We start from the raw sequence: 24,736 nt of genomic DNA, 5'->3' as shown, positions 1-24,736 counted from the left end.
GAAGCACCATTTTCCCCCAGCCGGTGAAGGGCGAAGCTGCTTCTGGAGGTTTTTTGGGGGGCTGAGGAGTGCCAGGGGGTCTTCCCGCGGGTTTTCCCGGCTTGGTCCCGTCCCCGCGGGTGCGAGGCAACAGGTGGCTCAGCCTCCGCAGGGGAGCAGCCGAGTGCTCCGCAGGTGCCCCCCGGGCTGGGAGGGCGCTGGGTGGAAGGTCCAGGGCCGGGCTCGCTGCCCCTCGACGGCTCACGCCCCGCGGAGCTGCCGCTGGCCAAGCCGTGGCTGCTCCTCTACGGCTTGAAACTGCGCGGCGCTTATGAAGAGGTGAGGTCTTCAAGCGTCTTGGTGTGACGGCTTCCCCACCGGTTGCGGGATGCGTCCTGGGTCATCCCGCCGGGGCTGCGGGCCAGCCGAGCTGGAGCCAGAGCCGCCCTCCGGCCGCCCCCCTATCCCCCCACCCGGTAACCCCCCGCGCCCCTCGGTACCGCGCTGGCTCGCCCGATCTGTCTCTGGAGGGTCTCCTCCGCTTGCCACACGCCTGGCAAATTGTTCCAGGCTTTGAGCAGATATTTACAGGATTACAGAAATTAGGATTTTTAATCCCGTGCTTGCACGACTGAGCGCGTTTGGTGGGAAGAGGAACGCGCAAAGTACTCCGCTCGCTCCCGCGGATCGGAGTTGGAAGCGCTGGGCTTTTGCAAGCGCGGAGTTTAAGCGTGGAAAGGTTAGTGGGAGTGAATGGGATGTAGGGAACTGAAGTGCTCTCGAAGAGAGTGTACTGAGTGAGGGATCTCCATCTCCATGTATAGCCTCCACTAATATACAATATGTGAATCCTTGAATAGTTTAATTTTCAAATTTAAGTTGGGTTTTGCTATTACCTGATTTTAGCAAAAACTCTGTCAGAGGCAGCGTAGCAGTGGAGAGTCCCTTCTCTTTTTCCCTGAACTTTGGCTCGGGGCTCCAGCAACTTACAACATTCTGGGGTCCCCTCTCCGGATTTTTGGTAGAGAGTTTAGTTTGTGAGACTTTCCTATAGAGTAAATTAGTTCTGTGAGGCGAAGGCAAAAACGTCGAGGCACTTCAAACGCGCTAGAAAGAAGACTTCTCCTTTTTCTTCACCTAAGAGGACGACGCAGGCATTTGAGCGGACATTTAGAACCGTAAACATGTAAGCGGTATAGATTTGGCTAGTGGAGACTGATGCGTCGCCATTGCACTAGGCAAGGACAGGACAAAAATTATAAAGGGTAAATAAACTGGAAAAGGGCGAAACATTTCAGGCTGACTTGCAGGATGGGACCAGGAAATATTAGCTGGTAGGGCTGAACCCTTTTGACCACGTGCATATGGTTACACCTCTGGTTTCCTGCGGAACCGTCGGCGCTTGTGCAGTGCCATTTAAAAAAAAAAAAAAAAAAAAAAAAAAGACAAGTATTTTTGGGACGTTCCAAAATTGAAAGCCGGAGCTTAATTTATTCTGGGGACTTGAAAGGAACGAGGTCTTCCTTTGTGTGTGTTGCTCCGGGGGAGGGTGTGTGTCGGCTTGGCGCTGAACGCTGCCGGCATCTACATATGTAAACCCAGCAGCGCTTCACCCCCCCCATGCCGGTAGGATTGCGGGCGCTGGCAGCTCACAACAATGCTGCCAGACAATGCGAAATACGCGGAGCCTGCGCGGCTGCGGCGGCGGGGGGCTGACCAGTATTTAGCTCTCCATCTGGAAGGACCAAATTTGCGCGGTGCCCGGAGGAGCCCTCCGCTCTCCCCGCGGCCGCCGCGTCCTCCTGCCCCATCATTGTCCCTGCCTGCTGTGGTTAGAGGGGTGGGGACACGACGATATCCCGGTCTGCTGAAGAAGGTGTAACGAGAGGCACCAGCAGCAGCAAAGGCTGCAAATCGCTGTCGTGTGGTTGCTATTAGCAACAAATCAGCTGAACAGCCTGCAAACCCCGAGCACCTAGGGCGGAGGTGGCAAGGAAAACGCCGGGTCTGGGGAGCCTGGGGCTGGTGGGCGCTTTCCCGAGGGGATCTCCCGTGCAGCCCCGGGTTGCCTCCCCGGAGGGCTGCCGAGGAGGGGCAGGGCAAGGGGAGATTCTGCTGCCACCGCCGCGCACTGCGCTCCGGGAGAGGGGGAAAGGCAACCCACTTAAAAGAGACAAAATGGCAGCTCGTGGCTTGCAGGCATCTCTCTCGGCGCTGAGCGCCTGCCTCGCCTCCGCCGGTCCCCCATGCTGCCAGCTCCTCCGTGCCCGGGGGCTCTCCCTGCGCGGCCGCCTGCCCGGGGGGCAGCGCCCCAGCCCGGGGAGCAGCAGCGAGGTGTTTCCCTCGGGGCTCCAGCCGCAGCCCTTCGCCCTCCGCAACCAGCCCACCCAGCCTGGAAATCAAACTCCCATCCCTCCGGATGGGACACGTCCCGACCGGCTGCACCGGCACACCCGGTGTCCGGGCGGAGCCGCGGCTCCGCGCCCCGCGCTGCCCAGCTCCGGTAAGAGGTCTGCCGGCGCCGTGAACCCGCGGAGGGTGTGCGCAGGATCCACACCCCGCGCAGCGACAGCTGCCTCGCAGGGGCATCACTCATTCAGCACCCCGGCGCCTTGGCCATGCCAACACCTTCCCTTCCAGCACCGTTTTCGCGTTGCTTTTTTGGTTTTTTGGAGGTTTGGGTGTACGGTTTGGTTTTGTTGTTTGGGGTTTTGGTTGTTGGGGTTGGTGTTTTTCATCTTCCATTTAAGTTTTTGGGGTTGTGTATGCGGGGCTGATCTGGGGCGATTTTTTTTTTAATATTTCTTTCTTTTTTTTTTTTTTTTAAAGAGTCAGCCCATTTCGAAGGCCTCTACCAGCCGCAGGATCTTTGACACGATGTTATGTCACAGATCAGAAAGTGCCTCGTCGAGCAGGCACCTCTCGAGCATCCCCAGCACATGCGGAGGGAGGAGTGAGAAATGCCAGTGCTGGCAGAGGTGCCCGGGAGCTCTGCGCTCAGCGGAGGCCCCGGGATGCGGGGCGGCGCCTCCCGGCCTCGGCCTCCTCCACCGAGGATGCGGCATGCGAGAGACACCGGCGGCGCGGAGCCCGGCGGCGGGCGCGGAGGGGGAAGGGCTGCTGGCTGCCTCTGCTATTGGAAAAGTGCCTCCCTGCCACCGGGGAGAGCTCACCCGGCCGCTCCCTGGGGAATATCCCCCCGCCGCTCCGTTGAGAGCATCGGCGCGGGGAGCGGGGAAAGCGTCTGCCTTTCCCTGGCGATGAGGAACATACAGCCCTTTGTCTCTCTAGACGAGGTGCGATATTCAGCTGCGTGCCATGAAAACACAGGCGCCAAACGGCTGCCGGGGCCCTCTCCCTTCTCTGGGGGAGGTCGGGGCGCCCCGGGGCTCCGCTGTGCCCAGGGGAGGGCTGGGGCCGGCCGGCATCGCAGCGACGCCGGGTCCCTGCGGCAGGGCGGACAAGGACACGGGACCGCGGCGCCCCGCAGCTGGCCCGGGAATGCCAGAAAGTCACCTCCTGGTGCCCCCTTCCCTGTGCACACATCCCCAAATGTCCGAGCTCGCTGGAGCACCCTGAGGGCAGGACGGGGGGAGGAAAGGCAAATGGGGGCGCAGGGCGATGCGGGGGCTGCGGCTCCGTCGCTACGCCTCGGCGGAGCGCGGCTGCGGCCGGGTGTACTGCCTGCCGGGCGTGCCCGCCTCCCCCGGCCCGGCCCGGCCCGGCCCGACCCGACCCGGCGGCGAAGCGGGGCACCGCATCCCGCAGCGGCCGCCCGCGGAAGGCCAGCGGAAGCGGAGCGGGCAGTGCTCCGTGGGGGCGCCGGGCGGGGCGGCGCGGAGCGGCGCGGAGCGGAGCGCCCTGGGGGGTCCTCGCGCACCGCCCCCCGCGCGCCCCGTTCGAATCTGGCAGCGCGCGGGGGAAGTTCCGCGGGCGCGAGGCGGAAGAGCTGCGCAGGCGCAAGATGGCCTCTGCCCGGGCGGCGGCGGGGGGCGCGGAGCCGGCCCGGCCCGCCCGATGCCGGGGTAGCCGGCGGGGGCAGCCGGCGGGGGGGCCGGGCCTCGTCCGTGGCACCGGCCGGGCCGAGCGCCACATTTCCGCGCCAGCCGGGGAGCCACGTCCCCGCCGGCGGAGGCGGCGCGGAGCGCAGTCGTACCGCAGCTCCCCGCTGGCCTTCCGCGGCCCGAGGGGAGGCGGCGGGACGGCCGGGACGCCCGCGGGCTCCTCGCACCCCTGAGGCGGTGCCCGCCTTCGGCACCACCGCTCACGGCCTTTCCGCGGCCGCCGCTGTGCTGCCCGGCGCGCCCGCTGCTCCGCGGCAGCGACCGGGGATGGAAGTGCCTCTGTCTGCCACCCCCGGCAGGGAAAACCTCCGTTTGCCACGGGAATTACGTGTCCTTCGCGCTTTACCCGTTACCGACCCTTTTTTTTTTTTTTTTTTTTTTTTTTTAAAACCACATCATCACTGTTAAATAAATGCAAATATCCCATCCCCAAAGATGGTGAGACCGAAAGTTGCCCCGGTCCCCACCAGGCTTCAGCAGTTTTTCTGTTGTCCCGGTGGGACTCCTCTGTTAGTCGTGGGGAAAGGGAGTGAAGGAGCCAGAGCTGGAAAAAATCCTTGCTGCCAGAATCCTTGCGATTCTTGAATTAATAAAGCACAAAGCATCCGTGGCTTGGAGCTCTCGGAGCGGGGCAACGACTTTGAACTGAGGGAAGCGGAGATCCGCAGCCCTTCGGAGGGGAGAGTAAGTTCTTCTCAAGGCATTCTCCTGGCAGGAGACGGGCAGAAAACATGAAAAAGAAACTGTTTATAGTAAAATAAAGGAAATCCGTTTCAAGTACCCAGAGTAGAAGTCAGAACGTTAAAAATTAACAGCGGAAACAGGAAACACTTATCTGAGTAAACATTGTCTCAGAATTTCACCATATTAAAATCGGGAGGGCGCAAGGTGCTCGCCGCCGCCGCAGCCACCCGCCTCCCGCTGCGGTACCTGGCGGCGGGGGCCGCTGCCGCCGCCCGCCCCGCGCCGGGGCTGGAAACCGGAGCCAGGCACGGCGAGACAACCCGATCTTCGCGAACTGGTTTGGTGGCAAAGATCGGAACTGCAGGAGTTCCTGCGTCGTGAGAGATGAAGAGTCCAGAAGTGATGTTTGGAAGGCAGGAGCACAGGTCTCTGCCGGCGGGGGCGAACGGACGGGCGGTCCGGGGCCGCGGTGAAGAAGAAAAGAGGCGCAGGGGGTAGCGGAGGTGGAACGGCGGAGGCTTCGCCCCGGTACCGGCCGTGGTAGGACTTGTTTTAGCCGCGCTTTGAAAATCCCCAGCGAAACGTGTGAATCCTTGGGCAGCTGTACGGCGGAGGAGGTGACAAGCGGTACGTCCTCGGCAGCCCTGGGGGGGGGAAAGGACCGAAAGCATCCCTTCAGCTGGAAGGACGCCTGCCGCCTGCTTTGCCTCTGCCTTCGGGTTTCAGCGTCCCCTTTCATTATGAGAAAATCGGAGAACGTCGCCTCTTGAGTGGAGTTCCCCGTAGCTCCCTCCGGTGCTGCCCGGGCCCCCGGCGCCGCGGCGGGAGCCGCTTTGCGCTCTCCTGCCCTGCCCACGGGACGTTACCGATTTTCGGGAGTTTCTCGGCGGTGCCCGCCCGCCGGCATCGGCCTGCTGAAATGCAGCGGCGCAGGTTGTTTTGAGCAATGCTCGATTCTGGAGGACAAACAGTTCGGCTTAGAGAGCTCGTCATGCTCCTTCTCTTTCTCTTTCTGCATATTTCTGCATTCCTTCTCCCTGTTTCTGCCCGTCTTCCTCAGAATCCTGTGGAGCTCTTTATGCTCCCTCTCCCTCGCTTTCCCCGGGGCTGGATCGTTACCGCCTATCCCCCGTTCCGGCCGGGCACAAAAGCGCTGCTTGGAGCTGCAGGCAGCTGAACCAGGGCGGAAAATTTGGTCGGAGGCAGACAGAAAAACATCATTTTCCAGCGGCCACACACTGCCCCTGCCTCTACCTTTGATCAGATTGCTTGTTGAACAAGCTCAGAAAAAAGCAGCAGACTTCGGCTTTATCCCTCGATCCATATAAATGCAACGTCGGATAATGAAAAGATTCTTCTTAAACATACCGAGCTGAGATTTCTTTCCAAACAGGGAGGATTCCCGTACATTTGTAAGGAAACCCGTTGGCTATGTAGCTGCAAAGAAAAATATTGCGAAACAGGGGAGGTTGACACAGCAGCTTCGCAAGTAGAACGTCAAGATGCTATCTTTAATCGTCCTCCCAGTTGTGCTTAGCGATATATACGCATCGCAGTGCCATCTGCCTAGGGCCAGCAGCAAAACAAAAGTTTCACATGGCAGCACAAACATCCTCGGCGGCTTCTGCAGCTCGGCAAGAGAGCTACTGAAAACGTTTGTTCTTTTTCAGGCGTGAGATGTCAAATTGGGAGATGTCGAAAGTGCTGTGAGAGCTTAGTAAACCTCGAAGGGAATTATCCAGCTCCTGTTTCTTTGCTCTGTGTTTCACGGACACTCTACAAAGACCGACAATAGTTCCGTTTTGATGCTAGAAGTTGTCGTTATCAGTTTACTTCCAGTAAATAAGCGCATTTTGATCAGCGTGCAAACGTACAACCCTCTGCTACCGGTTCAGTGCTGGGCTTTGCGTAAATTAATTCAACCAGTACAGTGTTATTAACTCATATAGTCGAGGGAATCGTGCCAAGATAAGACACTCCGTCGCACGGAGAGGTATCTTTACATTAAAACGTATTTTAGAAAGTAATCCAGAGCAGCGCAGGCGAGACCTGGCACTCGCCATCACAGAAATCCTGTTCTTCCCTTCCCAGCCAGCCCAGTTTAACAGTTTGCACAGATAGGAGGTAAAACCTGTGGCTGACTGGGAGGTGAGAGTACACCATTTGCTTATTTGCAAGAATAATTCGAGACAAATAAAGAACAGCAGATTTTTTTCGAGGCAGGCAACCAAAACAAATCATGGCAATTTCTAAGCATTTGTGTGTGTGTGTGTGTGTGATTTTAGTACTATACTGTTCTGTTCACTAAAACCTTTTGTACACCCAGAAAGACTTCCAATGAGAGCAAGCTGTCTTTTAACACCACATTATCAACAGAGGTCATTTGCTATTTTTCAATGGATTATCCCTTTTATTTGTTTATTTCTTTGATCAGCTATAAATGAAAGTTATTCGTGTATATAAAACTGAAGTTTTTACTGTTGAAATTGAACTGTACATGTTTACTACAGGAAAAAATATCAACTCTTGTTTAACAAGACATTATACATCAATAAGCAATAACCTTGTGGAGGATTTGCAATCACCTGGTCTATAAAAACAAGCAGGACAAATAACAGCAATTTATATGCAAAAGTAATGATTTAATGACTATAAGCAAGACAAAGCAATAGAATTGTGCTTCTTTTGCAGACTGGAGACAATGAAATGTTTAACTACAATTTTCCCGTACAAACATGAAACAATATCCATATAGAATAAACACCCTCACAAATGTATAACTGATGGGTGATGAACACACACGAAGTTCGACCAAAGCAAAGCACAAACTGAAAAGTGTTCTGGGCTGTTCATATTTTATGGTGGTAAAGTTCCTTCTGCTGAAAAAAAATAATACCCTTGGAAGCCTCTAATAAAATGCACCTATTTGCAGGCCATTAGAGGAGGCATTCTCCACAATTTATTGGAAATATTAAAGTACCTGTTAAATTTTAATGAAGTTAGTACTGTACCATATACATATATATTAAAACAAATTTAGATAAAATGCCTTCATCCAGCGACGTGCTGGTTCCTTAAAATTTATACCAAATAGTTTATGGCTTCTATAATGATTCCATGTGCTTTTAAAAACACAGTCCCACCACACCAAAAAATAAAAAAAAGTAATGAAACAGGTCAGACTTCCATGTCCCGTAACTTCTTTTTTTTTTTTTTTTTTTTTTTTTCTTTTTCTTCACTGCATCACTTTAACATTTGGTAAAGTAAAAATATATCACTTGGAAAAAGAGACAAAGCCAGTAAAATCCTTTTAAGATTGCCAATTGCCTCCAGGTTATCAGAGACTCGAATGTGCTTTCCCAATACTGTAGCTCTCACACGCAAAGTGTTTCTTGCAGTATGAGCAAAGCTCAAACAGGCGGCATCTGCAAGGGTCGAACCAGTAAATTTAACAACCATATCATGAGTGCATGAAACACAATATTTTCTTTATAGTATTTATAAATATATCATACAATACTGTTTCCTGTTATGTCATATACCAATATGGCATTGTACAATAAGCATAATGCCATCTGATTCTTACAAAAGCGAATCATTTAAACAAGTCAGTAAATAAAACGGTAATACCCGCTTTTAGGCATACAGATTGTAAAACTGAAGTTTACTTTTCTTTTGATCGGTTCTGCGCAGCAACAGAGAAGTAAAAGATGCAACATAAGAATCAAAATGGCTAATACGCAAAAATTGTTATTCACAGTGACATGGCTACATATATGCATTATTCTATGCATATTCTTTCCGTTTTGTTGGATTTCAAGATGAAAAAGCACTTGCTTTCTACAGGTTCACAAAACAGCATAAGAACAATAACAATCGAAGAGAACACGGTGGAGGAGTTAGTCTGGATTAACAAACTACTTCCCGGGATTTGTATCGACTTCTGGAGATTTCCGAGTCCAGATGATGGGGACGGAAACAACTCCGCATCACTCAGAACAGGTGAAGGTGTAACTTTTGTTTGTTTCCCAGTCCTCTGAAAACAATTTACATTTCAATCTTGCGTTTCCATTAACGTCCATCCTGAATGTCACCTAGTCCGCCTTTTATAGCCAAGTTCAGTGTCACTACAAAAGAAAGCAATTTGGACGATAGTCACATGGATTAGCATCTATAAAGCTGTAATGGCATGGAGAGATCTATATAAAGGAGGGGCGGGGGCGGTAGCCTGGTTGGCACATCAACCAGATGAAGTGGCCGAGGAGCCATTTATCGATGTTTTCCGTGCTCTGTTGGTAAAGGAGGACTGGTGGTTACTGCTGGGGCTGCTGCTGGTGCCGTTCATGGTGCTGGAGATGTGGGGGAACTGGGGGTGAGGAGACTGGACCGGCGTGCTCGGGCTGGGCAAACAGGAGGAGGTGGAGGGGATGCCTCCCGCCGGGCTGCTCGCCTTGTCGCTCCCAGAGTCACTTTCCAGCTCCCCGCTGTTATTCAAGCCTTCCCTCTGGTGACTGATCTTCATCCTCTTGCAAGTAGGTCGGACCCGGTATTTCAGGGGGAGAGGCCCGTTCTGCAAGGCAAGGGGGAGATCCTGGTAAGCGCCCTCCCCGGGCCAGGGCCAGGACCCGCACCCCCCGCTCCCCCGGGGGGGAGGCACGCTGAGGATACTCACCCGCCTCCAGGTATAGATGTAGGCAATATCCATTAGGGTGTAGTAGTCCTTCAGAGGCTCCTCTTCATACATCACGTCAATCTGTTCAGGATATGAATCCTTGCATTAAGGAGCATCCAGGCATTTACCCCTAGCCTATGTTTGCTCTGAGGTGAAGGTAACCCTGCTGCCATATTTAAAAAAATGCTATACGAAACCCAGCAGGGAATAGGGAATTTTCGTATCTATTAGGTATGCTTTAAATACATTAAGGAGCAATTTCATGATACCTCGATATTTACAGCATTAAAAAAATTACAGAGTGTCACCAAACTCTCTGGATAGATATTTAAAAAATAATCTTCATAACCCCATCAACGTATTGTACGCACCAGTTAGCACTTGCTGGAACTGGCTGCAATGACAAAATGAGTGCTAACTAGCATTAGCAGGTTTAGAATAGCAAGACCGATTTTTTAAAAACCCCACTCTTTCCCTGCAAGTACCTGGAAAGTGTTAGGTATATCCATTTTACTCCGCAGGAACTTTCTTAGATGCATCACTGTCATTGCTGCTGGGCAGCGTAAGTATCTTTTGTCATTCACCTGATGGCATAGTAAAGAAAATCAGTCTACTGAGAACAAGCAATTATTTCCACCAAAGTTTTATTCTAACATTTTACGTTAACTTTTAAAATCTACTATTAAATTATGAATTATAACAATTTCTGCTGCATTGTAAGGGACAACAGAAATAAATGGTAAAATACAGTTTCAGAATAAGAAATTAAAAATGCAACTAATTTTATAGATAATTTTTATCTTTTTAGAATATATATGTATTGCATACTGATTTTTAAATTTAATTAATAAATAATTTATTGCAGAATCTGACAAAAAAAAATCAGATTCAGCTTTAAAAGTAACACTGCAGGTATTTTTTATTTTAAAAAATTGTTTACATGTACAGCTGCATGAAGACGTTTGACCTCTTCTGTACTTAGCACTGTAGTAGGAGGTCTGCTTTTCTTGTTCTAGATACACACACCTATGCGTTTTTTTCAGCCACAAACCTGCCCCGAAGATGTTTGTGTGTGTTATGTCTCCTCTAGAGTAAGGAAAAGTTATTTACCTCTTCCTTTGATTTTTCTTTCTCCTTATTTCCTTTTCGTTCCAGTCTGTGAGAAGAAATGAAACAATTACAACAAATAATAAATATAGCTGCTATCAGTCAGGTAAACATAAAATATTGCCATTCTGGAACTTGCCTATTCTGGTCAAAGAATTCAATGGATAAGCTTATTATCTCGTCGTCTGTTATAATTCTTTTGTCTTCGTCAGCCACTTCTCCCCTGTCTTCATTAGAGCCATTGGCAGCTGCGCAGAAATTTCCACAATAATTTACATTTTGAAATTCAAATCAGGAAGAATGGCAATTCTCAGTAACAAGAAAAAAAATCATCTCCATAGTAAGATTATGAATTAAAGCTACCTAACTGTTAAAACAATAAACTTCTATTATACTGAATTTACTACTTAAAATTTTGTCCTGGTAATACATAATTTGTAAATTAAAAAGGAAACAGTAAAGCACCTAGGTCAATGCTACATTTATTAAAGTTGCGAACGAGAAGCTTTTACCATCAGCCGACGGATGAGCAGCATAGAAATCCCTTCTTCTTTTCATTTCATCTAGATGGAAAAGCATATATTTTTCTTTTAGTATATACTGTGTAACTCCTGGTATGGATGTAGGATAGCAGTTCTGGGTTTGTTTTTCTACTCTTCAGAAAAAAAGAAAACAACCCCACAACAATTTAACTACTTACTTTTGAAAAGGCCTGGTACTAGCTTGTATACAATATCTTGGAGAGTTTTATCTGACCTGAAAAAAGAACAACCCCAAAACATAAAATTAAGCAGATGAAGAGATATTTTAATCCGAGCGGCAGGTCCTCATTTATAATCTTTCACAACAATGAGGCATCTTCTACAAAGTGGGAGGCTAGTCATAAAAAGGTAACTTAGAAGACCTTGTAATCGTACTAACGCTGCTCTAAATACCGCTATAAACCAAAACTTATCTGCGCTACCACAGCTGAAAAATAATTCTCTCAGACTGAAAGAAGGCCTTAAAAGCTACGTGTCCTCCCTAGAAAATAAAGAGAGCAAAGAGTAACACTTGACAAGAAAAATATTTCTGAAAGGAGAAGGCTTTTGCCTCTTAGCTTGGAAAGTCTCAGCAAGAGTGTTCATGACTAGGAGCTACGGCTGTGAAGCAAGTCTGGGAGATACAGAAGTGGAGGTAAAAACTGTCAGGATGGTACACATGAGAGTGGGGGAGAGGGAAGAGGCACTGCATCAGTGGTTGGCATATGCAAAAAAACCCCCAAAACCCAAAAAACAAAACAAAAAAACTTTCTGTCTCACATCCAGAGAAATCTTCAATTTCAATCAATGACAAAACTTGAAAGAGAGAGCATACACATGAGTTAGCTTGTAAATTGACAAGTCCTTTCAGATTTAAATCGCAGGCGAAGAGATAACATCGACACGACTACTGCTGGTCTCCCCATATAAAGTAAAATAAGAGATGCAGGGTGCGCATTGCATCTTTCTCCTACCTTATATTCAAAAGCGGTCGAGTTTTGTGAACTTGGACATCACAGATAGGACAATACTTGCTGGTCTCCAAGTAACGCACGATACAGGTCTTACAGACTGTAAGTCAAACACGAAAGCCTTTTAGTAATGGTCGTAGGTGACGCTCAGATATGCATAGATCGAGGTGCGATTTTGTAAACTATGCAAGCTAGAGCGAATCGTCCATTGTCAGGAGCGCGCTGCTTAAGCTAAACAAATACCCAAATAAGCTGCAATTACCATGAAAAGGAGACGCTTAGAGTACATATATTATTACTTTAACAAAGACCGTAGGGCCGTCGTCAGAAAAACTGCACCGCGGCCGGGCCACCTATTTCCCAGCCCGTCGGGGAGGCGGAGGGGCGGCGGTCCCGAGCACCTCGGGGGGGGGTTCGGACCGGGGTTGGGTGGGGGTTTTTTTTGTGTTCCCGGGATGCCGGGAAAGGTGGGAAGCGGCGGGGGAAACAACGCGGAGCGCCCGGTAGTACTTACAGGAGTGGAGGCACTCTATGATGGTTGTTGCATCAATGAAGTACCCGCCACAGAGCACGCACATGAGATGGGGGTTTAGCTCGGTTATTTTGATTCTGGTTGTTCGGTGCATTTTGGCGTGGCGAGGGGCGGCTCTGAAAGACACACACAGAGGACCGATCAGCGCGGACGAGCGCGGCGGCGTCCCAGGTGCCGAGATCCGGCGCGTCCCCTTCCCCCGTGCAGTCGCATCCCCCGGCGCAGGGGAAGATAAAGCGTGGAAGGCGGCGGCGGCGGCGCGGGGCCGGGCGGCAGGCGAGGGCCGGTCCCGAGGCCGGCGGGGCGTCCCCGCCCCGCCCCGCCCCGCACCGGGCCGGCCTGGGCGCAGCCCCGCGGAGGCGCGGTCGCGTCGCGGCACCCACCGCGCCGCTCCCCGGCGGGCACGGGTTCTTCCCGCGGCGCGGCGGGGCACCGGCCGTGTCGGGCTCCCCGGGCGGCTCAGCGGCGATGCGGCGGGGCGGAGGGGAGCTCCGGGCGGGGGGGATGGCCGGGCACCGGGCTGCCGGCGAGGCAGCACAAAGGGGAACCAGCGCCTCCCGGTGCGGCTGCCCTGGCATTTCCGGAGAGCGGGGAGGGGCGGCGGGGGGAGGGACGGGGCGGGGGGGGGGACACACACGCACCTCGGAGCGGGGCCGGGCACCGGGGCGGCGGGGCCGGCCCGCGAGAGGGGTCCGGGCGGCTGCCGCTGCTGCTCGGTGCCGATCCGGATCTGCTCCGCTCTCCGAGGGGGTTGCTATAGCAACTTACACTTACACTTGGCATCCTGCCACCGCTGGGAACACACGAGAGCCAGGCGGGGGGGCGGCAGGGGAGGGGGGGGGCGGGACGGGCCGAGCCGGGCCGGGCCAGGGGGTGGGACGCGGGGCCCGGGGGCTGGCGGAGGGGGTGGAGGAGCCGAGGAGCCCGCGGGGGTCTGGGAGCCCGATTGCGAGGGGAGGGGGAGGGCGGGAGGAAGAGGGGGGGACCGGCCCGGGCGGGGTCGGGGTGCCGCAGCCCGGAGGGTGCCGAGGAACGGTGCGGGGCAACCCGGGCGGCGGGGGCGGCTCCGGGCGCGGGGCTGAGCCGCGCTTTGGGGTCTCAGCCCGGCGGAGGCGAGCGCCAGAGGCTCCTCCCGAACCTCGGCCATTTCGGATCCTCTCAGGGGCCTCTCTCCACGTCGACTCGGTGCGAGGAGCTGGTCTGAGATCGCTCCTCTCCCCCTCCGCTCCCTCCCTCCGCCGAGCCGCGCCGTGCTCCCGGGGACCGAGCCCCCCGCACCGCCGGCGGGATGCCGAGCCCGGCTCCCGCTCCGCGCCGCCGCCGTCCCTGCTCCCCTTTCCTCCTTTCTCTCCTTCCTTCCTTTCTCGCCCCCCCCCCCGCCCCCCAACTCTTTCTCTCTCTCTTTCTCTCCTTCCCCCCTCTTTTGACTCTCGTTTGAAAAGCCTCCCGCGGACGAAGCGAGCGCAGTGCAAAGTTTTGCAAGAGGTGGAAAGAGATTCGCAGCACCAGGGTAAGGTGTTTGGACGGGAGAAAACAAGCCTCCAGATCCTTAAACAAACCCCCTTTTCAGCAATAAAGCACACCGAGGAGGGGGGGAAAGCCCAAACCGACTTTAAACGGTACATTAGTGACAACATGCGAAGGACCATGTGACCAGATCATTCCTAAAGCTAAATCAACACCTTGTCAACACAATGCAGCGACAAGAGTGAAAAACAAATGTCATTTTCACAGTCTGAAACCCGTAAACCCCCATCGGATGCACTGGCACCAACGTTAGATGCACACATACTATTTAAAATGAGAGGGAATAAGAGGTAAAGGGGAAAGTACACCGGGGAAAAAAACCCCGTCAGCCACGTCAATAGCAGAGTAAATTATTTTCTGTCAACCAGATCCTGAAAAATGTAACGTAACAACGTTGCTCCAGTGCAAGCTATTCATTTCCCCACGCCAGTGCTCCCAGCACACCAGCTCCTATTCTTGGTCCCCAGTCTTCCCGAGGCAGAGCTTGCGAGCCACCTCTCACTGCAGCGCCGTGCGAGCTGGAGAAGTCTCAAGATGCGAGGATCTCCCCAGCCACTCGCAAACTTCGATGTTAAGCAGCGGGGGGGAAAAAAAAAAAAAAAAAAAAGACAACACACCAAGCTTTCTGAAAACTTTGAATTTCGGCCAAACTGTCCAGGACAGGGGTACAATATTCCTCAAGAAGTGTGCACAGCGCCAACGAGCGACCCTAGCCAGGAAACTTCTCCTGCTGCTGCAAGGAGAACCCTCGAGTGAGCACCAGATAAAACTCCCCAGCATCAAATCACAGCCGGCCAGCACACAGAAAAAGCAAAGTGCAAGAAGCACCAAGCGAGACCAGATCCCCAAAAGTCTTCTTAGCCCCGTGCGGGAAAGCAAAACCCCCCTCTGCATTGTGCTGCGGTTTAAATGTCGCTTCCAGGGTCCCTGACCCTCCGCTTCTCACTTTTAAACTGATACCGAGGGTTTGCTTTTCCCAGAAAAGGCAGAGCCCGGGCTTCTGCACTCCTCTCTGAAGAGTCCAGCGCCCTGAAGCCGGCGACTCTGAGATCCCTTTAGGTACTCAGACATGGACAGGCTGGCTTCACGGTTCTGTTTTATTTGTTCAAGTCACTACCTTATAATTCATAAATATCTGAACCAAAAAACCCAGCAGTGACCGAGGTCACGCAAGTCGGCTGACCGAGAATTCCTTCCCAGCCCTGACAGACTGGGACAAACCTTTCAAGACATTAACGCGTTTATTTCACGCAGGCGTAGCCCCTTCCTAAATGGAGGGGGATTAAATTCAACCGTGAAACCTGTTTTGTCGAAGCAACCCCTAAACGCGGATTATTTATTGCCCAAAGTTTGCACATTTTCAGTGTGCTACGAGCTATCTTTGAAATCAGTGATTTTCTGCAGCGAGCTGAACCAGGCGCCTAACTTCTCCCCCAAACCCATGCGGACAGGCACACGCACACGCGTGTCTGTGCCTGCGGGTAGGTAACACGAACGCTGCACATTTTACCACAGCAGCCTGAGCTGAATATTTTGGTAGGAGGGGAACCCTTTCAGATTTTTTCCTGCTCGTGCTGATAGCACGGCGAATACCAACACTTCACACAGTCAATACAAACAGCCTCTTAACCAGGACAATATATATTTACCCATTGACACACGGAACAACCAAACGTAAAATATACGAAGATAATACTCGCCAGAAGTAAACACTGCCAGCCAAGCGATTATTTAGAGGCCTTAAACGGGTTATGTCAAAATGAAGAAAAACAGAGGTGCATTCTCCTGCTAAGAATCAGCTGCATTATTAAAAATCTATAAAGGCAATAAGCTATCAAACCTTGCTCGACAGGTCTTTAACAGAAAATACATACATAAAAAATGGAAGCATCGCTCGGGTAGGTTTGTGTAGCTTGCACCCATCTCCTCTCGGAAAACTCTCTCATCAGGAGTAAAGAACCCGTCATTCTACATCTTCACTCATTATCAGCCACAGCCACTTTTACTATCGAGCCTGTTATTACTCTTTCACTCAAGAATGGCCACATATGTTTTAAAGGAGGGACGGTGCTTCTTTCAGAGAAGGCACACGGAGCTCAAATATCTCTGCCCAGCTCGCTGCAGCCAGGAAAGACCTGAATATTGGCAAGGGAGTGCAAAAGGACCCCAATCCCCTAAATCGCCTCCCTGGAACTAGGTGAAGGACACGATCCCTCTACTTAAAAAACACACTAAAATGTTAATTTTATACTATCTAAGCGATCAGGCAGGTCAACCCTCCGTGTCTCTGGCAAACTGCAACCCAAGTCTGTCTCAGTTTCCAGGACGCACTGCACAGAGTCACTCAAAGGAGTTTTACTGGACTGTATTTCCAGAATCTCCCCGGTCTTCGGCACAGTCCCATAAAATAAGTTGCTCTGACCGCTACGGACTCCGGGGAAGAAAAAAAAAAAATAAAAAAAATCAAAAATCCTTTTAATGCCAAGCTTGCAAATGGGCACAGACGCCCAGGTTTTCCTCAACTTTTCTGGAGAGCGGAGGAGTGAATCAAAGTTTCTAGAGGCTGAAAAGTGACTATCTCACTTTCACAGAAATGCGATTTTTCTGCTTATTTTTACCTGATTGTTTGCAAATATTTACAGTAAACACAGAGAAACATCCCGCGTCACATATTGCCAAGGCCATACAATTACAAAAACACAGACCAGCAACTTTCCAGTGCTGCCCATCAGCAGCACGAGGAGCCCACTCCTGACATCTTTAAGTCCTGACAAAGGATTTCATGTAAATTTACCCTTCCCGGGCTCAGGAGAAAAAAAAATACCAACCAGAGAAAAGAAATTCAAAAACCCCCAGCGTCCCACAGACACATCACCTTTGCTCCAAAGGCTCCAGCAAACCGCACGCCCCAGCTCCCCAAGATCGCAGCCAAACTGCTATCCTTACCCCCCCAAAAAAAGTTATTTCTCGGTGTATAGCCACCCCTTTCTTCTCCCAGCAGGCACAAACCCCCAAACTTTAGCATTTAGAGCAGAAATGTAAGAGGAGACATTGGAAACAACTGGGAACCGCCATCTTACAACCCATCCAATTTCACACAAGTACTTGTCCAACTTAAGTTAATAACATTTTCTGCTGGGTGCCCCGACGCCTAACAACCCCTCCAGGAGGATCGCTACCCCCCGCTGGCTCTATCTCTATAAAATGGGTGCGTTATCTGACATTTTAACCTCCCCCAGACACATTTCTTTCGGGGACGACTGAAATCACTTGACCCAGGCAGCTCCAGATTTCACGAACGTCCCTGTTTAATCAAAATCTGCCTTTAAACAAAGGGCGCTCGGGCCGGGCTGGCAGCAGGGTCTGGAAATATAAATATTCTCCTCGGGGGCCATGTGCACAGAAAGGTTTTAGGGGGCGTCTGGAGAAAGAAAGGAACTAAAATTTGCAAATGTGGGTGCGTAACGCGAGCGAGTGCACGGGCTGCTGCTGCGTGTCTATATGTGTGTGTGTGTGGCTGGAGCAGCCTGTCAGCGCTTTTCCCATACGGAGAGCTCGGGGGACACCTAGGCTCCCCTTTGCAGCCCCCAAACCGGCCGAAAACCGCCGCCGAGCCCCCTTCGCCCCCCGCCCTTGGTAAGGCGACACCTCGCTTCATACGTACCCGGAAAACGGAGCCGGTGGGTGATGATCGGAGCGGCCAAAAAAGACAATGAAAGTTAAAAGTCGTTCAGCAGAAAATGAATGTGAGCCAAGCGGCCATCTTGAAATGAACTGCAGACGCTGTCAATTGCAATAAGCTTATTGCCGCCGCCGCCGCTGCGCTCCGCTCATTTTAGTTACAAAACACCCGGGTTTTCTCCTCTCGTCCACCGGCCCTTCTCGCTCCCTCGCTCTCCCTCCGAGTTCGCCGCCCGGGCGGCTCAGGCGCTGGGAGCGCAAAGTCTCCCCGGTCCGGATGGGTCCTCTCTCCACCAGCCCATTGTCTCTCCCTCTGCCCCCCGCTCCGCCTCGCGGCCTCGCTCGCGTTCCTTTTTTTATTATTATTATTATTATTACGAGTATTATTGTTGTTGTTATTTCATAGTTGGTGGCGGGGACCCGGGGAGGGAAGGAGGGCGGGCGGGCGGGCGGGCGGGAGGAGGGCGGAGGAGGGAAGAATGCAACGCTGAAGGCACACAGTGGAAACTGACACCGTCCCCAAAATGGCTCGGAGTTCGCCCGCCCCGCCAGCGTCACGTGGGGCGCCTCATTCCTTAAGGGCGGCCTGGGAATTAGCGTCGCTGCCGCCGGGGCCCGGCAGCCTCCCCGTGACCCAATCCCGCAACCCGGCCGCCTCCTCCTCCTCCTCCCCCCCCCCCCCCCGGCCGCCCCCGCCTCCCTCCTCCCCTCCCCCGCCCGCCGCCCCCTCCCCTCCCTCCTTCCCTCCCCTCCCCCCGGCCCTGCACGCGCTCGCCCGCGCGCCGCCGATGCCTCCTTTTCCCCGCCGCGCTCGCCGCGCCGCCCGCCCGCCCCGACCCCCGGCCCCGCTCCCGCGGCTCCCGCCCGCCTCCCCCCGCCCGCAGCAGCCCGATGCCGCCTCCCCGCGCTCCCTCCGCCCGCGCCGCCGCTCCCGTTAAGCCCCTACGCTCCCCGCTTCCCGCCTGCGCCCTCGCCGCCCCTGCTCCCCTCCGGGCTCCGCGCCCCCCCCCCCCGCTCCGCCCGTCTTCCCCCCCCCCCCCGGCCGCCCCCCATCCCGAGCGCCGCCTGCCTCCCCCCGACCAACCCCCCGACGTGCGTCCCCCGCCCTGCCCTCTCCATCCTCCCCACGCCGCAGCCCTCCCTGCCCGCACACCCGCCGGCCCCACACGCCGCCCCCGTCCCCCTTCCCTCGCAGCCCTCGCCTCCTTCCGCGCACTTGTTGCGCGCTCCCACCCGCGGCCCCCGACACGCGCGGCCGCCCCGTCCCGCCGCGGAGCGTGCCCCCGCGGGGTACCACGCCGCGGCCTCGAGCCCCCGCCGCCTCGTGCGCCCAGCCCGCCGCCCGCACGCGGCCGCGGGACGCACCGCTCGCCCCGCCGCGCCCACCCGGGGCTGCTGGCGTCGGGGCGACACGTCCCCGCGGGGGCCGCTCCGACGCTTTCCCGCCCGGAGCCGCGGCCCACCCCCCGGCCCCGGCGCCCCCCCCCCCCGAGCGGCGGCGGGAGCGGGTGTCGCGGGGACCCGCGGTGTCCCCCGCCCCGCGGAGGGGACGGGGAGCGCCGAGCGCCGCCGCCGGAGCGGGCGGGAGGGGAGCGGGGAAACCCTCGCGGGTGCCGAGGGCGAGACGCTGCCCGCAGCCGGGGCGCGGAGGAGCGGGGAGGGAAGCGCCCGGCTCCGCGCCGGGTGCTGCGGAGGGGCGGCGAGGGGCCGCCTGCCGCCGCGCTTTTTCCGCGGGGCCGCTTTTCCCCCCGCCGGCAGGTGCGGGCGGGCTCCGCGGCGGCCCCCGGAGCCGGGGCGGCCCAGAGACAGCGGCAGAGGAGGGCAGCGGCCCCGCCGGCGGGCGCGGAGCGGCACCGCGAGGGGGAAAGATGCCGTCGAGCCGGAGCCGACACCCGGCTCCGCTCAGCTCCGCGGGCTGCCGGCTTTCCGTGAGGCGCCCCGGCTCCATAAAATGAAATTAAAGTCCTTTTTGCCTCCCGCGCCGGGGACCGACCTTTATTCTTACAGGAGATGTAAGATCGGTTGGAGGGAAGTAACAAAGCGCGACGGGCAATTTAGCAAACGCGCCGCAGCAGCAGCGGCACGGGAGGAAGGGATTTTCGCCTCGGAGCCGGTCTAACGCTTAGCATCTGACTTTTAGGTACAGCTAATTCCCCCACAGAAATTACAGAACAGGAGCGAATAAACTTTATTAAATCTCAGAGAAAAATAATCAGTGACAATTCTAAAAATACACGAAACAGAAGGAACGCTTTCAAGACACAACAGTTAAGCAAATATTTAACAAGAGTTAATTAAAAAAAATATGACACGAGCAAGGAATACCAAGTGTGGTCATACAAAACAGTTATTTCACTGAATTTGCATCCAAGGACTTAAAAAAAAAAAAAAAAAAAGAACAGTTTGCATGAAGAGATGAAAGACATTTGTCATTTAGAAGACACTCTTAGGAATGAGAGTACTTCAGCTCAGCAGGCTGACACCTTCCTTCAATCACATCTGAGTCGCTCTTTCTAGACTTTTTGCAGCATCTTTTAGTTTTCCAACTAAATCCTAAGAGATGAAATACTGTCTTAGAATAAACATATTTTTTAAAAGGTCAGCTAGAGGAACAGAGTATTTTTTTTTTCATACAGACGGGCAGGGGAAACCAGCACCTTATACCACAAAGAAATGTTGCAACTGATGAACAATGTCAGCAAGTAATTAAATAGCTTCCCATTTTACAACATAGTAAGAAAAGTGGGAACTGAAGGGTAACACCTTTTAAGATATATTATCTATTAAACTAGATCACTACTCTTAACGCGTAGATTTTATCAGTATAATACGATGCTTGACGCTGACATTTGCTCTAGGCTTTGAAGTACTATCTACATTTCTAAAATACTGAAAAAATATTTTGAGTGGAATTTTGTCCTAGGACCATTCTTCAGCCAAAGTACCTCAGATTTAACTAAGTCAGCAAACCGATTAAAAAGCACTCATTAGTAAGAGAAGGATGACTTTCGAGACACACATTAGGTGTAAACCTGATGTTTTAATATCTTGCTTTTCCTCTTCCCCCAACCCCTCTCCCCAATCCTCCAGAGTTTGGTCACTTCCAAGCATTACAATACCTCTATTGTTCAGTTACACATTTAAATCGCTAAACAAAGATCAACGTTTGTTTCAGTACATTTCTTACATGTCATTAACACCACTGAAGAGCCTTCACTTCGTTCTCTATTTTTAATCATGACACATTTAAATCATTGAACCAGCTTCTTTAATCATTTCTCTAAAGCACGGGAAATCAGACTTTCAGAAAAATGATTAATTTCCTCCCCTATACACACACACATACACATATATATTACAGTTATGAAACAGACAAAATATTTATGCACATATGTAAAACACTTCCCATGCAACTAAAATCAGTTTCTTTGCAACTTTATTTGAGAAGACAAGAAAACTACACCCAATTTTTATAGAAGATTCTCCCCTACCCTCCCAAGTGCTGGATTCTTTTTTTTTTTTAATAATACTATATATGATTTCATTTTGATTGGCAAGTTGTTAAAAACATTTACATCCACAACTTGAGCCAAGCATAGAAACAATGATGAAGGAAAGAAGTACCTGTAACTGCTCCATTGTGCAACTAAACCTAACATCTGGGTGTGATCCTGAATCACTGCTCTGAAGGACAAAAAAAAAAAAAAAAAAAGAGCCTGTTTTATTAAAAAAAAAAAAAAATTGTGAAATTGCATTGTTTCCTCTGAAGGTGCTAGGAGTACAGTACCTCTACGTTTAAGGTCACCAAGTAGGAAGGCTGGTAAGTTTTATGAAGTTGATTGCTCTAAATTACAAACAAAGAGCATAGAAACAAGTCAGGTCTCAGCACTGAAACAGGCTAAAGAAACACCTTGATGTGGTAAAATTACCTTGATCTGATATTCCAAGCGCCAAGACACATCAGTTATATGGAGAGGAGATCTGCCTATGCTGAAAGACACAACAGTTACAAGCTCCCTACACTAAAAGAAAACATCATGTTCTCAAGCTGTCCAGCAATAAATAACTTTTTCATGATCCTTATAATGCTTCTTGAAAAGTTCATAACATTTCTTAAGAGCATAATTCCAAAAGGAGGAAGAAAAGTTTCAACAGCTGTTTTCCAAAGTTTCTTAAAAATGTCCAATTTTTTTTTTTCCTTTTTTAAATGGAACAATATTTCTTAATCACCTAAAGTACCCATAGGTGTTTTCCAGGACAGTTTCAAAGTAGCTGTAATTGAAACTATGTATCTGTGCTGACTGAGTCACCTACCTTCCCAATAGGATTTCCAAAGCATCCTTGTTTTTCTGAAGAAAAAAAAAAAAAATAAAAAAAAATTTGCTAGGTTCAATAAACTCCTATGAGAGAAAGAAAACATAAATATGTTAAAATTGGTTTAAAAACCTGATATTCGGTGCAAAATTGTTCTATTCTCTCTTTATCCAGTTTACAGTCTTCTAGACACGTGCTACAGGGAAAAAGAATTTATCAGTTTTCTGTTAACATTAACTCAGCAGTACAGCTTAAAGTTGCAACTGCTAGAGAAATGAGGGAGCTTCAAAGTGTTAGTACCTTATAGCAGATATGTCAGCATTCTGCTTTCCTGCCTCCAGAATACACGTTGCAGCCGCAGCATGGCAATGTTTTAATACCGTAGGGTCAATATCTTTCAGGTCTGGATCGTCTAAAATAAATGAATTACTGATGACACTTATTTGCCAAATCCCAGCACACGGTACCAAAAGCTGCTGCTCGCCCTTCGAACGGTTATTTTTCCCGTAAAACACTTCAAAATGAAACACATTTGGTGTTTTAGAGAGAAAGGACGGAGCAGGTAGGTAAGGTGTGAGGAGGAGGAGAGAGGATGAAGCACTGGCCGGTGCAAGCGGTACCAGGCGGGGCTGCCCGGCGATGCACGCCCCGCCGCCTCTGCATCGCCTGCCCGGTAAAAAAAAAAAAAAAAAAAAAGGGGGGGGGGGAAGACAAAAAAAAAAAAAAAAAAAGGAAACCTTCAATTTCCTCTCCAAGCCCAGTCCGCGCTTCTCAGCAGCCTGTCGCCAAAGGCGAGGAGCGGAGCCGGAGCCACCGGCCAGGCGGGGGACCGGGGATGCAGCCGCCCCCCGACCGGCACCGGCGGCTCTCTCCGCGCGCGGAGGCGGCGGCTGTGTCATTAATACCACCAAATTAATTACACGGCCGTAATACCTTCACGCCGGGGTTGCCATAGGAAGCGTCCACACGCGGGAAAAAAAAACCCCACACGGTCGCAGCGGAGCGGCAGGGGAAAACCGCCCCGCCTGCTTGCCCCTCCACGCGGACACGGACGCGCGGGGGACCCCGTCCTGGGCCGCTCCCCCCCCTCCCCCCCCTTATTTTCGACGCGTTTAAGCTTTAATGAAGCAGGCGCGCATTAGCGATGACACCCCGCGCAGCGGCACCCTGGAGCCGTCCACGGGCGACGCTCCATGTGGGAGCCGCCCCGTGTGCGTGCGTGCGTGTGTGTGGACGCCGGCTAATGCAGCCCGGACACGCGTGTCTACACGCTGACACACGCGTGGGGCGTCGCTAGAGGAAGAAGCGCGGCTCCCGTTTGCGCGCTCCGCGCACCACCGCGGCCCGCACCCTCCCCCACGCCGCCTTTCCCCACGCCACTCCGATTCTCCCCACGCCTTACCCAACCCGGCATGGGAGTGATCGAGGAGGCTACGGAAAGCGGCGCGGAGGAGAGAAGCGTAAGAACGGCGGGGAAAACAACGGGGGTCTCCCAACAACCTCCACCCGCCCTGCGCGTACGCCGACAGCTCCATTGTGGGCGCCGTGACCTTCGACACGCGCCCACGTGACGCGCGCGCAGCTGATCGCCGCGACGAGGCGGAGCCGCCCGGCGTGGGGCGGGCGGGGAGGGGGGGGAAGCGGGAGGAGGCGTCGCTCGCCGAGGGCTCCGCGGCCGCGGAGCCCTCGGCGAGCGACGCCTCCTCCCGCTTCCCCCCCCCCCCCCCCCCCCCCCCCGCCCACGCGTGTCTTATGCACGAGTGGCTGAAATGCATCCCCCTCCCCCCCCGGTCCTTGGGGTTTGCAGTGGGAGGTGATGCTTGTTTCTGCCCCAAATTCGGGGAAAGGATGCGGCGCCTGGCTCAGCAAAGGTTCATTGGGGCGTATTTATCTCGCCGGGGCTTTTCTTTCTTAATACATCTGAAAAGCGGTTATATCTCATTAAATCCCTAAAGCGCTGCTGCCTCAATACGTCTTTGAAGTGCATATATTGGTGTGAAGGTTTAAAGTCCACAAATTCAAGCTATACATTTCTGCAGACCTGCTTAAAACATCAGGAACAGAGTCTTCTCCTTTCCCCTATAAGTTATTTTCCTTCTGAAATGTCTACTCTTAGATATGTCTGTCATGAGCTATTTTTTCCCCTATAGATATGCGTATCAAACCACTTTTTTTTTTTTTTCCCCCCTATGGCTAGCTGAAACGGAAGCTTAGACTCAAAATAAAGTTGTAACTAAAATTGCTGTAGCATTTTGGTAACAGCTTTGCAGATTTTGACGTATGTAAAATAGTGACAGATGATAACAGCTTTCACTGGTGATTTAGTAAAGAGGTACAAAATGCCACCTAAAACCATGTTCAGGTTAAGCTAATAAATTCCTAAAGTGAGGCATTAACATATTGCATTAACATTTTATTTTTTACATGTTGAAATGTTACCATAGCTCCCCAAAAACTTAAAGTTAATTTTTACAATGGCATGCTGTGTGTTTATATCTCAGCTAAGGACCAAATTAGGATTGAACTAATAAAACATAGGTAAAGGCCTTACTATGTCGCATGAATCATGATGTATACAACCTTTGGAGTTGAAGTATGTTAAATGTTTTCGATATCACCTTCTTCTTTGTGCGTGGCTGTTGTGAATGGACAAGAACATTACTGTGTAATCTGGCTTTCTTTAT

At 52.3% G+C, this 24,736-nt stretch overlaps 2 protein-coding genes across 4 annotated transcripts; both read right to left on the bottom strand.

The window, feature by feature from the left end:
* Nucleotides 1–7,348: 7,348 nt before the first annotated feature.
* Nucleotides 7,349–17,862, bottom strand: BMI1 (BMI1 proto-oncogene, polycomb ring finger). Of its 3 annotated transcripts, none has more exons than XM_075746350.1 (10): nt 13,172–13,257; nt 12,513–12,646; nt 12,002–12,098; nt 11,207–11,262; nt 11,019–11,069; nt 10,646–10,754; nt 10,510–10,555; nt 9,885–9,983; nt 9,400–9,480; nt 7,349–9,297 (listed from the first exon to the last, which is right to left on the bottom strand). In XM_075746350.1, the coding sequence occupies exons 2-10, from the start codon at nt 12,622–12,624 to the stop codon at nt 8,968–8,970; spliced, it is 981 nt and encodes a 326-aa protein (XP_075602465.1). In that variant the 5' UTR covers nt 12,625–12,646; nt 13,172–13,257; the 3' UTR covers nt 7,349–8,967. The 3 variants fall into 3 exon arrangements, with proteins under 3 accessions (XP_075602465.1, XP_075602463.1, XP_075602464.1); XM_075746348.1 differs by lacking the exon at nt 13,172–13,257 and adding an exon at nt 17,722–17,862 and having other exon boundaries at nt 8,817–9,297; XM_075746349.1 differs by lacking the exon at nt 13,172–13,257 and adding an exon at nt 12,914–13,019 and having other exon boundaries at nt 8,817–9,297.
* Nucleotides 17,863–19,902: 2,040 nt separating this feature from the next.
* Nucleotides 19,903–23,629, bottom strand: COMMD3 (COMM domain containing 3). The gene is made up of 8 exons (XM_075746352.1): nt 23,455–23,629; nt 22,353–22,464; nt 22,185–22,248; nt 22,053–22,087; nt 21,668–21,728; nt 21,526–21,582; nt 21,363–21,422; nt 19,903–20,291 (listed from the first exon to the last, which is right to left on the bottom strand). The coding sequence occupies exons 1-8, from the start codon at nt 23,585–23,587 to the stop codon at nt 20,232–20,234; spliced, it is 582 nt and encodes a 193-aa protein (XP_075602467.1). The 5' UTR covers nt 23,588–23,629; the 3' UTR covers nt 19,903–20,231.
* Nucleotides 23,630–24,736: the final 1,107 nt, after the last annotated feature.

The sequence above is a fragment of the Balearica regulorum genome, chromosome 2, assembly GCF_011004875.1.
Source record: "Balearica regulorum gibbericeps isolate bBalReg1 chromosome 2, bBalReg1.pri, whole genome shotgun sequence".
Taxonomy (NCBI): domain Eukaryota; kingdom Metazoa; phylum Chordata; class Aves; order Gruiformes; family Gruidae; genus Balearica; species Balearica regulorum.
The sequence above is the reverse complement of the archived record's forward strand: the minus strand, read 5'-3'. Positions and strand labels throughout refer to the sequence as shown.

Bases quoted from the DNA above. Each gene is read 5' to 3' on its own strand.
- BMI1 (XM_075746348.1), bottom strand. From the start codon at position 12,624: ATGCACCGAACAACCAGAATCAAAATAACCGAGCTAAACCCCCATCTC. The intron at 11,070-11,206 runs GTAAGTAGTTAA...TTTTCCATCTAG, and splicing joins AGTACCAGGCCTTTTCAAAA to ATGAAATGAAAAGAAGAAGG. The intron at 9,298-9,399 runs GTGAGTATCCTC...CTTGCCTTGCAG, and splicing joins ACATCTATACCTGGAGGCGG to AACGGGCCTCTCCCCCTGAA.
- COMMD3 (XM_075746352.1), bottom strand. From the start codon at position 23,587: ATGGAGCTGTCGGCGTACGCGCAGGGCGGGTGGAGGTTGTTGGGAGAC. The intron at 22,465-23,454 runs GTAAGGCGTGGG...CATTTATTTTAG, and splicing joins TCACTCCCATGCCGGGTTGG to ACGATCCAGACCTGAAAGAT. The intron at 21,423-21,525 runs GTACTGTACTCC...TTTGTCCTTCAG, and splicing joins TGGTGACCTTAAACGTAGAG to AGCAGTGATTCAGGATCACA.